Source organism: Solea senegalensis, linkage group LG20, assembly GCF_019176455.1.
Source record: "Solea senegalensis isolate Sse05_10M linkage group LG20, IFAPA_SoseM_1, whole genome shotgun sequence".
NCBI lineage: Eukaryota > Metazoa > Chordata > Actinopteri > Pleuronectiformes > Soleidae > Solea > Solea senegalensis.
The window spans coordinates 16,036,952-16,055,764 of record NC_058039.1 but is presented as its reverse complement, the minus strand read 5'-3'; the positions used below and the strand labels follow the sequence as shown (position 1 = coordinate 16,055,764).

The following is an 18,813-nucleotide window of genomic DNA, read 5'->3' as shown; positions in this document are numbered from 1 at the left end:
TATACACATAAATGTTTACTTCAAAGTTTGTTTGGGGACCCAAAACAAAATTTCTCATGACCCATCTGTGGGTCCCAACCCAGCCTTTGAGAATTACTGCCCTAGTGTATTTATTCTCAACTGTTCGTCATGTACTGGCACTCCCATCACCTCTCACAAGAGGGGATGCTTTTGTATTTTGCTTTTGGACTAACTCTCTCCCCGTAAATGTCATAAATACCTGATTAGCTGTGGGTGGAATTAAACATTGTGACACAGCATAAGCTTACTGAAGCCGTAGTCAAGCTAAAGGTGGTCCAACAAACTTATTCTTTTGGCAGGTCAGTGCATTTTCATCTTTTCCATGGCAGAATTTTGAAAAATTGGACCTTTTGATTTTTTCCACTTGCCTCTAGGCTGTTGTCCAGTTCATCATCAGCAGTGTCCAGCTCCTTTGTTTTGTCACAGCCAGCTGTCCCAGACACATGCCAACGCACGACTACTATTTGTGATAAATTAGCTCAGTCAGTCAATTATGAAGCTGGGTTGACTGCTGTGATAAAGCCTGGCAGAGCAGTCGTAGGTTAAAGGCTCTCTTTTCGTTTGTGCGTGTGTGTGTGCGCGTACACGTCGAACCAATCAGAATTGCATGTTTAAAAACTTTAACAAACAAATGGTTTCTGTATGTTTACAATGTGACGGAAAGATCGTCCTGAAACAGTGAGGAGATCAAAGTGATCCTCTCTTTCTCCAACTCGATGTTGAATCGCATGTGGGCGATTATGACGTCGTTCTCTCTCGCGTGTTTGAGCGGTGAGTGGACAAGAGCTCACAGGAGGAAACATCAGACGGCTCTTTCTAAGGACACGCGTTTTGGAAGTGCCAGTGCGTCCATTTCCTTTGATTGTGTTCCAGCAGGTGACTCACTGCTGATTTTGTGCCGTTGCCTGTATTCTGTCTTTACTCGCTCCCTCCATGCAACACGAGGGCACGACGTGAAGCAACCACACAACAATCATTACAACATACCAAGACCTGCTGTGAGCTGTAAGGTCAGGGGTCACCAAACACATTTGCTGAAACTTTTCCTGCCATGTGCACATTGGAGCCACATGAGTGCGCTCTTGCTTGTTTGTTTTCTTTTTTAACCCTTTAACATCGAGTGTCTCGCAGGCGAATTACCGTATTACCAGAAAAATGAAAACAGAGAAGTTGCAGATCAATGCCAACATGTGGTTATTATGGTAATTTCACTTGCGCTGTTTCAGGAAGCTGGAAAATCACAGTCTTAGTCACCAGAGAGGAAAGAGTTGGGGGAAAAATGTCTGCACATAGTTTCGATTTTTTGGACATTGAGACAAAATCTCAAACAAACATTATTTTAAATATGTTTTATACTGTCCATATTTCACATTTAATATGCAAAATCTGGTGTTCATGTACAACTACAGTGTTCTCTTTGAATAAAACTCTTTTTCTTCATTTTAAGTATTTTAAACAGTAAAATGTAAATAACTGCCAGATATTGAAAGTCATTCCAGAAAAAAAAAAATTGGTTAATATAAGCAAAAAAGGCGTTAAAAGGGTTAAAGTACTTATTTATTTTGTCATCATTTAAGCAGCCAGCCCCAATAAACTGACACTCAGCTCATCAATAATGCACAGCGATGGTTGCAGTGTAGTAATCTAACAAATCACTGCCAAAGGGTTGAGTCAAAGAACGCAATCAAAGAAATAAAAGTGCCCACAGACACTTAGTGATAAAGTCACCAACCACAAAAGTGAATCAAAGAAAACTAAAACACATTCCCAAACAAAACCCCAGAACACAGCGAGCCGACTGAAGGTGTCGACCCTCTGGAAACAAAGAACCAACTGAGCAGCGTCTTCAGCCTGCCTTTTATCTCCTCTCAGCCATGATTGTCCTCACCTGTGGAGAACAACACAGGTGAGGACAATAGCTCCTGATTCGCAGGTGAATTCCGTGTCCTTGTCCGGAACAGTGAGCTGTACGACACGTGTGCACAACACCAACACATGCACGTTACCACTTTTGTTGAGGTGTTTTCTCAGCATACAGGGAGTCAAAGTGTGTGTCCTTAAACCTGAGGAGGTTGTTTTATGACACAGGGAAGGAAAAGTGTGTGTCTGACCCCCAACCAAGAACCTCTGTCCTCCACACACACACACACACACGCTGGACATTCATCAGTCAGACACAAAAGAGCACGAGTGTGTGCATGTAGTGCATTTTACAAGCCGCTGGATTTACAGGTATGATTAAACACTTTCATTGACGGTAAGAATGAGGCGGAACGCATCACACTAAACCACAGTGTTTTTCCCCATGAAAGAGGAGCAGTGATAGAAGAAAGCTCCACTTGCGGGCCACAGATAACACCAGCGGCATATAATTCTCCATCATCTCATCCACTGCTCTATAGGGTCGAGGTATTTTGGAGGTATATGGGCTGATAATTTTCAGGAGGGAGACAATTTTCGGTTAAGGCTCACCGGTGGGTGATGTCTGTATGAATTACACCTTCCATAAAGCTGTAATAGGAAGGACAATCGGTAGCTTGTATCTGTGCAGCCTTGTAGGGTATTTACCTTTTTATGTGGGTGTAAATTTGACATGTGCCAAGGACACGGCTCTCACCAGGTGTCTTTTCCTCTTTGTGTTGGCTCAGAGGGCCAAACACACACACACACCAAGAAACAAGACCGGGCCAGTCTGGGTCATTTATGACTAAGTACTGGATCGGAGTCAAATTGTTTTGAATTTAGTTTTAATTGTGCAGCACCCAATCTCGACGGTTCGTACAAAGAACAAACCCAACAGTTTGAAAATTGAGCAAACACTTGGGCCCCATTCCATTCCCCTTTCTACACGTATCCACAGGAACCGAATTAAAAGTTGCAGTGAGTAAATTCTACCCTTATGAAATGGGACGCCCCTTCGAGAACTTGACGCGTCATCACGTCAGCAAACACGGGACGATTCATCGCGCCATTGTTAAAACTGCAAACGTGTTATTCTGGGAAGCATCCAATAACCCTTCGTCTGAAGGTCTGCCTCTGAAAGGACAGGACTTTGAAGGACAAGGTCTACCTCAACAAGGAGATACCCAAACATCCAAAATAGAGGGTGTATGTAGAGCTAAGTTAGCAAAACTCCGTTCCAGTTGAATCCCAACAAGACTTTAAATTCACGTCCTTCGCTTCAGAGATTCTTCCAACGAGATTCTTCCAACATCCCGATGCACAAATTCAGCTTTGATAGCATTGACGCTTTATTGACACTTGAAAAAACGATTTGGAACTTCCGCGATCAAAATCATTCAAACGAAACATTGCCGAAACACGCGCGAGAGGTATTTTGAATCATAGCAACGTAGACAACATGCTACAGCCTCGTTTTCATCAACGAGAAAGAGCCGTCTTCCTGGAGCTGGAAGGGACCGTCTACAAAGTGCAACACCTGAAAAAGATATTTTAAAAAAAATATGCAATAACTTCACCGTAACACGGTGTAGTTGTCAAACTTTCAGGAAAACGGTCCACATGAAGTGACATGGACTTCTTACATGGTGCAGTCCTGGCCTGACGAGTTGGAAACGTCTGAGTTGAAAAGCCTTTTAATATTTCAGGGCTACTGAATCATATCAACGGTGAATACATGCCGACACGCCTCAGCCATCAAGGCTTTCATCAGGGCAGACGTAACACAGACGTCAATAAAGAGCTTTGGCTTCGTATCACAGACTGTTTACTTGCACAGTCTGAGCTGGGATTGAATATTGCTTAAATCAAGGATTAGAAATTAGATTTTGATCAAACATGATTTGCAGAATTAAAAGGGGATTATGAGCAAGTGAAACATGCTCATAAAATGATATTTACTTTTACACATGCGGTGGATACGGGATTAAACTAATGCCGGTAAAATGACAGAATGTAAGTGTTTGATAATCGAGAGAAAAATGCACTCAGATGAATGTGAAAATAATACAAATGTCACAGTCTGCATGAACGCTCTGATTGCAGCTTGTTGGAGCTGCCGTCACAGCTGCCGGTACAGGAGCACAGGAGTTGTTGATCTAATCAGAAAAAAAGGAACAGAGGTTCCGTGTGCGTCACATTTATGGGTCTTTTCATCCATTGCATGAAACATTAGTGCCACCTTACTTCAAGGTTCTTCTGGGTCCACGGATACGGTTGCTAATCACATCAACGCCTAAAGCAAAATACAAGTTGCACTCCAACAATTGTGGGTGTCAGATTATCTGGCTAAATGATCGTGTAGTGTGAGGCGTCATCGGACGCATCTTAAACTACCTGATTTCAAATCATTTGAGGGGCGCGAGCAGAACCCCGCAATAACCAACGAGAGCGCGTCGAACGGGAAACAAGCGTCGCATACTTTCGTCCAGAACCGTAACTTGTACAAGCCAAGTTCTCAGCCACTTTTTATTTTTTCCATTTCTCAGCACAAAACATCAGACACACGTCGACAGTTCTGTTCTGAAGTCACGTTAAATCACGCGAGATTCTGTGAGATCCCAAATCCCCGGAATCTCCCTTTGATTAAACTCCAAAACGATTGGATTAAAACGATTGAAAACACGGTTACAAAGTTCTGCTTTGATTGTTAATGAAACATGAAAGTCTGATATCACAAACTCGAGTACCAACCGATACCGATAGACCATTTATGAACGTATGAAGCTGTTGACACCACATTTGTGCTGAGTCATTTCAAAGACATCATTCTCCAGCTGTGTAACAAATTTAGTTCTCCCCAAAAAGAAGAAATGAAACAGCCCAAACATGAATTTTTATTTCGATTTTTACAGTCTGTGCATAGTGAAGCATTATGGGACCAATTCCCATCCATGGTTTTATGTTTACCCAGACACCTAAAAGTTAGGGGTCGCATTTTGGGAATCTAACACATTACTGCAATGACACTGAAAAGGGCTCAAGCAAAAGAATGTCCCTTTGGTTTCTACAAAGGTGGTGGAAGAAATACAAGTGCCCACAGAAGACAATCTGTGATTCTCTCCAAATTAAACTTTACACACATTTCCACCAAAAACAGCCAAAAGACCGAGCTGAGCAGCTCATCCCAGCCAGGCTGATTGTTCTCAGCTGTGCAGAACAACACAGATGCAGCCAATAGCTCCTGATTAGCAAGAAAACCTGTGACTTGAATATGACACGTGGAACTCTGTGGTCTGAAGAGATAAATGAACACATTATCACAACATGAAACCTGGGAACGTGTCATTTTCATTCATCAAGTGATTACAGATCAATATTGTGCCTCTGATTATGAGCAGAAACACTTTCACCCTCCTGCTGTGGAGACATCGACTGGACAAGACCTTCACTTGACTGTTGAAGTGATCCAGTTTGTCAATACCAACTTAAAGGTCCAGTGTGTACGCATTAGCGGCATCTAGTGGTGAGAATGCAGATTGCGAGATGTCTTTAACGTACCGGAGCAGACGTTGTCGTCAACAAGCACTGATGAGTTTTCATCCATAGACGCGGATGTTTTTAAGTGTTATTCACTGTATGGTGTAAATCTTTCCATAGACCTTCTGCTCCAAAACATGAAGGCTCTGGAGAACCCACTGATGTTCACTCACACTCACACACACACACCAGTGAACACCAGCAGAGACTGGTAAAGGTCAGAGGAATTATCCTCAGCAATTAAAACAAAGAATCACAGAATGAGAATTTAGTCAAACCGTGTGCTAAATGTCACCGTGGAAGCAAAAAATCTTACTGTGCTGCTGGTGTAAATCAAAGAGGTTCATGCTCGAGCCATATTATTATTATTACCATTATTATTATTACCATTATTATTATTATTATTGCTATGGTGTTATTGTCGCTGGTTAAACGGCTCGTACTGTCTGTTGGTCCGGCAAGATCAGGAACGCTGACCCAGAGTCCTCAGAATCAGGAGGTCTCTCGTGAGAAACACAAATTGCTTCACAGCAAGGCAACAGTAGTGCTACTTTAGACGTTTGTGATGGCGAGCGGCATGGGTGTGGCTCCATGCGAATGCACATGACCAGGGGAGGGGAAGGGAGGAGGTTTTTACAACAGTTAAATGTGGGGTGAGAGATTATTTTTATTATTATTACCCCTGCAGGTCTTGTAACTGGACTTCAGTGGAACCACCAGGCCAGTTTACTGTCATCAAGTAAAGCCGACAGCAGGTGAATCAGCCAACAGCTCCCTACCCTCCTTTCCCAAAGAAATAAAAAACAAAAAAATGAATCATCAAAAAGGAAAGAAATGTTAGTTCAAGTTGTGACATCCCAAGAAAATTTGCCCAAACATTATTCATGACAAAATTGAAGACACAAAACCGAATACTGTTTTACCTGTGATTGCACCGGTGAGAAACTAAGTGTATTTCACACACTTGTTTTATGGTCCTGCATGTTCTAGAAGTTTCACCTGCTCCAACACACCTGAATCCAATGGTCAGCTCATCATCAAGCTCTGCACAAGCCTGACAACGACACATACATTTGAATCAGGTGTGGGGGTTAACCCTTAACCTAAGTCTTAAAACCAAGTCTTAACCCTTAAAAAGCAATTTTAAGGGATGGCAGAACGTGATTACCAGACTTTTTCATATTTTTGGTCCTCACAAAGATACCCATACAAGAGCAATCCTTTTAAGGACTCCCTAACCCTAAACCTCTGCATTGTTAAGGTAACCCTAACCCTAATTATTTCACTTTTTAACTTGTGTTTTTGTATAAATTGTGTTTTGTTGGCGTGCTTTTCAAAGGTTTTGATGCGGCTACAACACACATATTTCCCCTCAGGGACTAATTAGGTCATCCGTCTGTCTGTGTCTATTGGGGGGGGACTACCGACCTGGTAACTTCTGAGACTGTGTGTCAGAACCTTAAAGTGAATCAGTGAAGCTAAAGTTAGAACGTGTGTCCAGTGACCATGGACGTGGACGTGGTGGAGACACACACACACACAACAGCAGCAGCAGCAGCGTGTTCCCTTAGTTGCCAGAAGAAGCCGCCTGTTAAGCACCGCATATTATTTCCACCACCAGGAGCTGTTTAGTATGCCGCGGGCGTAAATGGGAGATTGGCGGGGCACTGGGTGGCAGAGCGGGCCACTCTATCATCAGCGTGCCCATCGCTGTTATCGCACGCCTAATGACATCGCTCTCAGGCGCCGTGCTGGGAGCTCGACCGCGGGGAGCCTGGCTCAAATGTCTGCAGGCGCCGACGCCTCCCATCATCAATTCTCCAGATAATGTCTTTCACGGTTCGGCAGTCTTACAGGGCTTCCCTCCTGTCTGGCCTTGAAATGGGCAAATGAATAGTTCCTTTGAAACAAATTGGAATTACACCCCTCGATGCTTTAATGTCAGAATGCACGAGCGTTGATGTCCCAGGTCTGACTGCTGATGGAATATGAAGATCTGAGAATCACACGGCAGAGGGTGTGTGTGTGTGTGTGTGGGGGGGGGCACGGGGGGGCACGGGGGGGCACCCCTCACCCCTCCATCCCACACACCAGACGTCTCTGAGGGAGCTGTAGCGTCGTTCTCTTCTTCTTCGTTGGTAGGAATGCGTCCAGACTTGTACCGCCACCCGATGGTGAAGTGGGATACTACAGGACCCTGACGTGCGACGTATACCAGGGTCCACGGTGTGCGTGGAAGTATACCAGGGCCTTGAGAACCAGGTGTTTTTCTGGGGAAAAACAAGAGTCTGAGAGTCTCAATCTAATCACATGATCCAAAAGGATGTGAAATGTCGGGAGTATTATGTTTGATGTGAATTCTAAGCCACCTGACAGTCTCTTTATCATGATTTTGGTATTTTTGGAAAGCAAATATTTTTTACTGGTACCAATTTGATATTTCTATGGGAAAAACTAACCACAAGATTACATATACGTCTATTTGGAAGCAATTCTAAAGTTATACTAGCATTTTTATGGATTATATATTTCATTTCTGCCAATAAAGCCTCCTAAATATGACAAACTGGACCTTTAACATCCCTCTATCTCACTCTCTCTCTGCTTATGATTATTCACAGACCACAAGCCACAAGAGCAGGTCAAAGTTCAATGAGCCCCAAAAGTAATTTACTTCAAAGAAGAGAATATATATAATCTGTGAGTGAACACATTTCATAAACATGGAGCAGTTTACTACAAATCCAATGACACTTTATTGGTAGCACTGAAATACTGACACTGAAACACAAACATGAGGAGTTTTCAACATCCAACACAACAAACACTTGGCATGAGTGGAAATAGGAACGTGAGAAAAATAAATGGATATTTTTTTTAAATGGGGTTAGAAGATATAGAGAAAATATAAAAATAAAATCCTCCTGTCGAGTGGGGATGCGTGTCAAAGACGGCGTAAAGCTCATCGCCGCGTGAGCCCCGTCCGTCCGTCCCCGCTCTGCCGGCTCCGTCATGTAAACAGGACACTGAAGAATCTCTGCGTGACCATTGTAGTGTATGAAAATAGATAACATGGAGAGTGTCATTAATACATCAGGTGTCTGGACAGACATCTGTGCTCTGTGCGCGCACACACACACACACACGTCCCTGTTGAAAATAGTGTTTGTCTAAAAACTACGCCTGTGGCTGCTGAGATAAACTGGAGTGGACACTAAACTGTCCACCGTCTACAAACTTTGGGAGCCGTTTGGAATCTCCTGCTCGGCTGGTTCCTCTTTAACAGAATCATCCTCCTCTTCCTCCTCCTCCTCCTGCTGCTGCTGCTGCTGCTGCTGTTGCTGCTGCTGCACCTCCTCTTCCTCCTGAAAATAGAGGACACAACACACTATCAACCTAACAGATCCACACAGCAGGCAAAATTCGATTTTTGTGGCCCTTTATCAACACCGATAATAAAGCAGTAAACGACATGATGCTTCTGCACAGCTGTAGCAGCTATTTTTGGCTTTTTAATCTCAGAAGGATGCTCTTCAAAATAGATGGCACAATACTAAGAGGTGAACATGGTGTCAGCCGACTAAAAAGCAACAAAATAGAACAATAGACAAGAGTGCATTTATTTGTTACCACGACGATGACTTAACTAGTTTGGATTTAAGAATAACTGCAAAAGTGCAACAACAATCAAAGAGCTACAGGAATAAAAATAATATTATTATATTATCATTAAGTATTAACCCTTCTGTTACCGGCCCAAACACAGACAAGAGACACAAGCGCGTCACACGTTTGTGACATCAGCTTCTCAGTACCGTCATTCCTAAACCGTTGAATAACTGCCAGATATCGAAAGTGATCTTGGAAAAAAAAGGGGGCAGAAGCACTCATTCACTGAACGTTTTTTGACAATTCTACAGCCATAAAATCAAAATTAATCCAGGCGGCATTGATTATCATGATGACCATAAGAGAGCCAAAAATAACACTCCACTCAAAGTCAAATCACTTAGTAAAACAGCTGTTTAAAGACACACAAACTCACTATGAAGTTGCTTCAAGTTCGATAAAAACAAACTCCAAAAAAAGAGATGCATTCAATGAACCTCAGAACTTCCAATACTTCTGCAAACAAGCACACATCCAGTCCACTATACAGATGCTTGCTGCTGCTGCCACCTTGTGGAAACAGATGGAATATCATTTGGGAATCACAGTTTCCCAATCCTGGTCCTTGGTGACTCAGTGTCCTGCATGTTTTAGACGTTTCCCTGCTCAAAAACACCTGATTCAAATAAATGGCTCATTGTCGGGCTTCTGCAGTGTTTGCTGATCTGAGCTGGTGAAACATCTAGAACGTGCAGGACAGTTGATCCCCAGGAACAGGATTGAGAAACCATGCATTAGGTCACTGAAGAAGTATGGAAATACACTTCATTTCTCACCAATGCAATCACATTGTTCACTTACGTGTTACTGCAAATTTTCTTGGAATATCATGACATTAACTAAGATTTCTATTTTTGGTTTTCATCTGCTATCGGCTTTTTTGTGCCTCTTCTGGTGGTTCCACTGAAGTCCAGTTCCAAGATCACACAGCTAAATTGCCAGATTTTGCATTAAAATCTGTTACATGCAAGAAGTGAAACCTGCAACGCGTGAAACAGAACGTTTTTAAAGAGAAGACCGCGATAACGCGATGGTTAACAGTCCAGCCGACGCCCCGGCACAGATCAGGAATCACGGAGGGCCAAGTCAGGAGCGGGCGGACAAAGTGACAGTGACAGTGATGAGAGAGGAGCAGCGGTGATTAAACGACTCTGACAGATACAATTATCCCCTCTCCAAAGGTTAATAAACACACCTACACATCAGAATGTGTGATTACCAGGTTAAGATCGACGGCCCACAACACCTCGTGGGTCCACGGTCCTCCAGCTGAGAGCACATGGTGGATTCTAATTCTCTGCCACTCAGCACAGCGGCCACTCCAGCACACGCTGAAATATACTGATACACAACTTTTTCAGACAGACCTGAGCACATAAGCACATGAGCTCTGTCTGCTCAAAGTACAGAATGTGGCTCTGACACTGTGTAATACAACATACATATACATTTAAAGCTTAGGTTGATCACATTATTTGCTGTTATTGATCAACAAAGCCATAATAACCTTTCAGCATGATGTCAATCAGGTAATTTAAGAGAGAATTGGACTTCTGTGTCTCCTCTAGTATCTGTTTACAGGCTGTTTGACCTATTGAAGGTCAATTCAGAGAGAAAAATCAAGACACACAAACACAGAGAGCGAGAGGACAAGAGCAAAAGAGAGAAGCTTTGGTAACACCTGCCTATGCTGCAAAGCAACATGAAAAAACACCAAAACATGTGTTAAAGGTGGGTGGGAGATTATTTTTTGGAGCATTTTTTGTTTTACTGTATTGCTTAAAATCCTCGTCACACCCCGGTTGTAAACAATTAAAAACACCATCCAATCATATTGAACGTCGATGCTCAGAAGACAACGCCAGAGCTTATGCTAGCTTGCTAAATCCAACGAGACAATTGCAGCAACGTTATGGCAAAAAAAACCTGCCAACAACAGGTGTCGGTCGCAAATGAAAAGATGTTTTTTGGAAAATATACTGCCAAGAAAAAGGCTGATGCAGAGGGATCCGAGACCAGAGTGAACATCGGTGCTGTGTTTGAACAGTGGAGACAACTGCAGGGTGATGACATGGTGGTTCTGTTTCTACTGGACCGGTAGGTTCACTTTATGTCTTTGTGATCTTTTTAGAGCATATGTTGTTTTCCAACCATCCAACCATCCACCAATGCATCTTCGACAACTCCTCCACTACGAGGGTCGTGGTGCCAATCCTAGCTGCGACACATAGAGACAAAACAACCATGCACTCACACGGTCAGTGTCCAATTTGCCTAATCCTCAAAATCTGCATGTTTTTGGACGGTGGGAGGAAACTGGAGAACCCAGAGCAAACCCCCCCCACACCTACAGGGAGAACATGCAAACTCCATGCAGAAAGGCCCTTTTTCTGACCGGGTCACTAAACCCTGGTCTCAATACACAAGACAGAACAAAAACATGACAGGTCCAAATCAGAAAATCACTAATTGGCATGTACAGACCATGACACTTTTACACTTAAAAGTAAGTTGAACGGATCCTCCATGTGTCTGTCACATAAACCTTAACGCAGCAAATATGGAGCGGGATAAATTGGAGCTAAACCGCTCTATTTTCAGGATTCTAATATAAATAATTGAGCAGGGAGGGTGAGCACGAGCTATTTGCAGCATGCAGCAGTTAAGGTGTGTGTGTGTGTGGACAGTGAATTAAGGTTAGGGGGTAATGCAAAGGGCGGCACATCCATCATATCTTTACCAACAGGAACCTTGTCGGAGCTTCTGAAGTAGTCTTGATATGCAGCCTCCCCTGGAGAAAAATGTGCTACTTTTTCCTGAACTCTGGATACTTACTGGTGACGCTCCACGGGGACTGATGTATAAATCTCGCTGTGGGGTGACACCTCATGAACTCCGCCGTCGTATACACTCATGCCATCCACCAAATCTCCCTGACAGGCCTGCCAATTTTCCAATTACCTGTGGCACCATCCGTTATCAGAGGACCAGTCAGCTCTTAAATAGGAAACAAGAGGGGAGGAGGGGCTAGCGCATGCTAACTATCTCATAAAGCCAGAGTATGTGCCTCCTGCTCTGATTTAGAGGTGTGTCCCTGGGGAGAGGGGTGACACAGTCCTCCCGGCCTCTCAGGGCCTTCTCAGGATTTGTCATGTGCTCTTTATCCTCCTCACTCAGCCCTCAGCCACGTATCAGTCGAGTCTGAGCCCGAGGGGGAGGCAGACACTTCTGAGCGCTCTGTAGCTCGACTGCTGCTGCTGCTGGTGGTGTTGTCCTGCTGTCTGTCTGCCCGCGGAGCTGCCTCCTTCAGTGCGAGGCCTGCAGCAGAGACAGACCTCCTCCTCCCCTCTACAATCTTCATCTGTTTTCATGTTTCTTTGAATTCCAATGAAGCACCCGCGCGGCAAAGTGATAGTACATCTGCAGATTGCCTTCAGTTAGAGCCTCCTCCTCATTTATCTGCTCTTAAGAGTCAGGCTTGTGGAGTGAGTCTGCAGATACCCGGGTTGTGCAGCATGCAATTTCAAGTGTCAGGCAGATGGAGGCGGCTGCTGTTAATCATATTTGAAATGCAAAGTTCACCTGGGGAGTGTGAGGCGAGTTATTTGGGCCGGGGTCTAATTGCTGTTGGAGAGCATAGATCAGACACTCAAGGTTTTAATTCTTTAAAGCAGCTCCCTCATGTGTTGTAGTTTCATTCAGCTGCACTGGAATAAACTACAAAGCAATTAAAAGGTAATTTAATCCAACCACTTTGAGAACGATGGCATTGTTTAAAATGTGATATCAGGAAATAAGGGTAGTGATAACCATTTCCTGGAGCAGGAATTCAACCCAAGCTGATCTGATCTAATCGTGTGAAATGCGAAATTTCAAGAAGATTCATCTCTGAATACACAACACGGCCACTTTATTAGGTACACAGGACACCTGCTTGTGCACGGGTGAAAAAACAGTAGTACGAGGACACGTGTCCTCTTACCGTGGACACCAGATGTTGTGGTGTGGATACGTGTTTTGCATTATTGGCCACCGCAAGAGTGGAGTGGAGTGGAGAGGCAGACGCTCACCCACCGACAGACAGGCCTGCAGGAGCTGATGAGCTCTGGCATTGTGGGATGTCTCCATCAATTCCCCCTGGGGGAGAAACGAGAGAAGAGGTGACGGGAGGAGGGCGGATTGCAAGTGGGTTTATTTTCCTCCTCCACTTGCTTTCCATAGGCTGGCATGTGGGGCCCCCTCTGGCACCAACGTATACAAATAAGATAAGGAAATGCCACAGTTTTTCTTTGGGAGCCGACGTCGCCATTTTAAAGGGCAGGAGCTGATCGTCCTCTCTGTCATGAGATGCAGAGCGAGAGGGAAGAGCTGAGACTGAGCCCAACCGACAACAATGCAGCGACAACACACACACACACACACACACACAGGTTTACACAGCTAGTCTTCTTGGAACACTGCCTAAACAAAGCGTTACCCAATCTCATAACCCCAACCCAAATAATGCTTAACCCTAACCCCAATTCAAATCTTAGCCCTAAACTTCCTCGGAAATGGTCTCCATGAGGACTTCTGCTCCCGACAAGGTCAGTGTTTATGCCTGAAAAAGGGTCCTAAAGAGGTAACAAATACAAGGAGACAAACACATAAATGCAATCAACCCACACTCAGATTAAAAAATTCCACACTAAAGGAATAATGTGCAACCCTGTGTTTACTTTAATGAGCTTTGCCATCCTTTATCATGCCTTTACAGTCCTCAAAGGAATTAGCAGTTAATTAGTGTGACTGGTTCTCTTATCCTGTTTTCTGCTTCCACTGTATTTATTTATGAGTGTGTCTGCTTCACTGTAACCTCTCACCTATGATGGATTCACTCTCGCAAACTCAATGTAGCGCTGCACGCACACACACACACACACCAGCAGCCGCACTGTGCACAGTGCAACGCAAACAAACGAGGGTTAGTGAAGCCAACAAGCATAATTGTGAGCTAACACTAAGAGGGCTAATCCGAGTTGAGATGGACCAAACAATTAAAACCAGACTTGGACAGAGGCAAGGAGCAAACATGACAGCAAGGTTGTGCTAATAAAGGGGCGAGGCAATGTGTCCTTTGCACGGCAGCCATTTTGATATGTTTTAGCAAAGTTACTGGTCACGTTAAAGATGGCTCTGCTCAGTTTGTGCAAATTAGGACCATCATTCTTGTGTTTTCCTATTGTGACCTGTCAAAATGGCCATTGTGCTTTAGACTTAGAGACTTAGACTTCCATTTATTGTCATTGCACAGAAAACACAGCAGTGAAAACTGACAATGAAATTTTGTTGCTTGGCAACCGGATAAAAACCAACAACACAGCATTGAATTTTGAGGTAGCTTACTGTATACTGTGACTTAATAAACAAAATAACAAATAACAAAATAAATAAACAAGTGTGTATGTATATAAATATATATAAAAGTAGTGAAAAAAACAGGAAAGAAAACTGTAAACAAACAATATGAAAAAAATAACAGTTAAATATTGCACAGATAGTGTGTGTGTGTGTGTGTGGGGGGGTTGTTGAATTTAGCAGTCACGACACTACAGTTTTGCCATTCACCCATTCACTCAAACTTTGAGCAGCACATTAACCTCACATTATCTTTCATACCCATTCACACGCTAACGGCACAGCCGTCAGGAGCAATGTGGGGTTAAGTGTCTTGCCCAAGGACACATCGGCATGTAGACTTACGGAGCCTGGAATTGAACCCCAATGTTGTGGACTGAACCCGGAGAACCCAGAGAAAATCTGAAGCACACACGGGGGAGAACATGCAACCTCCATGCAGAATGGCCCTAGTTCTGAACTGGTCGTGAACCTGGGTCTTCTTGTTGATGCAGGATCATCTTGGCATAGAGTATATGGGCACCGGTGTTTTTTTTTTGGTAATTACTCGGACGTTACAATGGAGCAACTGAAAACCTGAAGTCCACGAAAACACAACAGAAAGTCCAAGAAAGGCCTCAATAACTTATGACTATCTCAATCCTTTCAGCACTTTCAAGAGGTCATGACAGTAATGGTGAAAGAAAAATGATATCAGTTCCCCTTTAGCCTGGATTTCACTATGTTATTCTCTTTGACACTGACATGGGTTTTTAGTGAAATGTTACGACTCGATTGACAGCATGAAGGAACCGCGTTATTACAGAACAACCTATTACGATACAATATAACACTGGCACAAAGGGAAAAAAAAGCATGCATCCTTACTGGACTGCAAGGAACCGCTGTTGCCTCTTTAAAGTATATTTGGTTTGATTCATCCACTCACCATAAGTCTGAGTGCGTGGGTGTGTGCTTGAGTATCCTTTTGCCATTCAAGAGATGACAGAGTAGCAGTGGGTCATAAACAGTGGCTTCATTAGCCTGTCCTGGCAGTACGTTACTCGCTACATTTAACCACCTCTGCCCACAGCGCTGCTCCTGCACTTTCTGCTCCTTAGCAGCCACAAACCAGTCACCACAGAACACAATTAAATTTCATGATGGTGCATATTTGCAATTCGCCATTTCATTTATTACAAAGGGCATTCTTTAATGTCCAATCTTTTTTCTTTCTTTTTTTTTCTTCATCTTCTTCCCAGGAAGCATATTTCCATTTTAGTGAGGCATGACTGATACCGAGGTGAACTTACCAGGCATTGCCTAATTTAATCAGAGGTAAAATGCACAAGCAGGTTTTTCTTTTTATTGCCTCGATAACTACACGGGGCTCCAACAAGAGGATATACAGCCAGGCAGAGGAAAGCTGCTTTCTCTCTCTTTCCAATTTGAAGTGTTTAGAACAAAGCAGAGAATCATAAACAGGTCTCAGTGTTCCGACGCTGTGGAGTGTGTATCTCTGTGTTATTTGTGAAGCTGAGCTGAGCGGACAGAAAAAAAAAAAAATCCAACAAAACGTCCACACATATAATGAAAAGAGCGGATGCGAGACTTCGACCTAAATGCAGAGAATCCTAAAGCTGCAGTGGCCAATGGTGCTTGAGGTTCATCTACAGGCAATTCAGTACTAAAGCCCTGCGTCATACTTTCCACGTCTGCACAGGTCCGTTAGGGTCTGGGTGAGGTGTATGTCATCATCTGCCCATGAGACCATTTGTGGACAAACACAAGCACTGCAACACAAGACACTGCTTTTCAGTCCACTCGTTGCTTTTTTGGTTAAAAGAGACATCAACAATATTGTCACTTGATCAGGGGGTCTGCCAGTATCCAGACAAATACACAGACATATAAAAGGGGGTGAAATCCGGCTGATATGCAGAGCGCTAGACTGAGACAGACCTTCATTTTTAGTACCTTCATTTTCAGGCCTAACGTGTTTCTTTTCTCAGCCCCTCCCACCAGATAAGCACGTAGAGATGCACACGTGTCATGTGCAACAGATGACCCGAGGCCAGCTCTCCGTCTATAATGACACATTATTTCTTTGACTCTCTTTTAGACGCTTGCTTCAGTGACCTTTTCCACGGACGTGTATGTAGAAAGTGGAACAGCCAATAGGATGATACCCTCTCTCTCTGAACTGCCCTGTGGTTGGTCAAAGTCTCCCGACAAAGTGTCCACATTAAAGCTGGGGACACTTTACATTCTCTACATTTGCTCCTGTCAAAATTCAGGATTCATTTCAATATTTCTTATTTTATATAGCAGCAGCAATAGTAGTAGTAGAAGAGCTTTCTTATACTGTAAATACAGTATACATGTATTGAATATTGTATTTTAAAAAAAACTAAAACATTTGAAATATAAAAATATTACCCTTGTATTATTTGGCCTTTGCAGTGACAACCCTTAATCTCTGGAAAGGCTCACCCTTTCATATCCCCGCCACAAAGATCAAACGCACATTTAAATCATTGCTAAAGACCCACATCTACACACAGACTTTCAATTTGACAGTCTTTCTTTAATTCCTTAATATTTATGATGTTAATGTTGTTTTTATTGCATTTTCTGTTTTCAGTTTTTCAGCACTTAACTTTGCTATATAAATAAACTCTGACGTGAAACTGACTGTAATTACAATGCAGGAAAAAGACGGAAGAAAGCAGCTAATGCCAGCTGGGTTTGAAACCTCAATGGACCCTCTTACGTCTGGAGCGATGGCAAATCATCCGAGCAGTGGCTCCTGTAATGAGCCCGAGCAGTGATGGCAGGTCTGCAGCACACAGCATTGAGATACAGTACATGTACAGAAGCAATAATAAGAAAAAAGCAGAGCTGGTAGCAGAGGAATGGAGACTTCAGCGCAATGTAGTTTTATGAAGCCTTTCTGTTATGATCAAGAGGCTTTCTGCCCATCCCCATTAGTGTGATTTATCGCCGCGATGAGACGCAGCCCTGCACTCCAGCGTTTTGTTAAATGTAACCGAGTCTGCACAATCACTGAGGGGCTTGACATATGCATGTATGAGCAAAACAACACAGATACACCTGTCCTTAACAACTAGCAACACAACAATATTGTCAATCAAGCTTTATAATGGTGCTAAGATTACTGGAACTATAACGACAATGACGATCACTGCTGTTCAATGTATTACCACCAATGTATTACCACTGAAATACGTTTTCCTTTTAATTTATGGATGAAATTGCGGTTCAATTGATGCACTATTGTGTTATGTGTATCGTGTGCTTTATAAAAAACAATGAAATTGCATGATTAAAAAAAATAAAAAAATAATAAAGGCAAAAAAAGAAGTATGAAAATAATTCCTTCTGATAAAAATGCTAAATTAGAGAAGTGCTTCACGCTAAAAAAACTATTCTACTTGGCTAATGAAAAGCATCACTTGATGATGATGGACTGTTATGCCCTGTGCAGCAGGTTTGGTTCCACTAGTACCAGGATCTCCCCCCTTTTTTCCCTAAGCACTGACATTAATTAATCTCTTATTGAGCCCCCTTTTTTTCCCAATTTCCTCTTGTTCATTTTTATTTGCATAGAGCGCTGCACACATCATTCAGATGGCATTAGCAGGCTTCTCATGTTTTAGCCATCTCAGGCTGTTTTCTATGGCAAACATCATCTGCTGCAGGTCATTTCAGCTCTGACTGTTAATTCCACAAATAATTTGAAGTTTGGCTGGTGTCGGTGTAATGAGAGTGCGGCAAAATGTAGCAAATTCTGCTATGTGTTGACTCACTGAAGCAAGTTAGATGATGTGAGTTGCTGTGTTTTTTTAAAAAAAATTCACAGCTGGTACATGTGCTGTCCTAAGAATATAAAAAGTAAGGGGTTAAGCACAAAGATAGTACGCTTACATACTGTGCCTGCTGATTGGTGCATATCATTTGATATGTCCAAGAGTCTGGGGCAACTGGACATCAACTGACTTTGATCTGTGCCCGCATATTCATTCTGTATGGGATAATTCTTGCCATTTTTCCATGATTTTCTACAACATGGTTACTCTGAAGTGCGTAGAAAGCCATTTCACACCAGTCCAGACACTTTCTGAGTACGAGAGAGTTCATCCTGAAATGTTGCCCTCAACTTTTGATTTGTCATCCTAATCTAAACACGTTCTCTCTGGTTGCATTAGCAACTGCTTGGTAGTTCAGGAGGATTACTGACCTTCCTGTATTACCTTGGAATTTATGGCAGTTCAAAGGCATTCTATC

The 18,813-nt window shown here is 43.1% G+C and overlaps 1 protein-coding gene across 4 annotated transcripts in view; it reads right to left on the bottom strand.

The window, feature by feature from the left end:
* Positions 1-18,813, bottom strand: part of phf14 (PHD finger protein 14) — a 103,661-nt gene that overhangs the window by 8,977 nt on the left and 75,871 nt on the right. For 2 of the 4 annotated variants that reach the window (XM_044052256.1, XM_044052257.1), the window contains exon 18: positions 13,093-13,266. The exons of 1 other annotated variant lie outside the window; for it this stretch is intronic. In XM_044052256.1, coding sequence (XP_043908191.1) covers positions 13,108-13,266 — 159 coding nt within the window. In that variant the 3' untranslated portion in view covers positions 13,093-13,107. Of the gene's footprint in view, positions 1-8,348; positions 8,826-13,092; positions 13,267-18,813 lie in introns of those variants that run through there. One more of the 4 variants, XM_044052258.1, reaches the window with a different exon arrangement.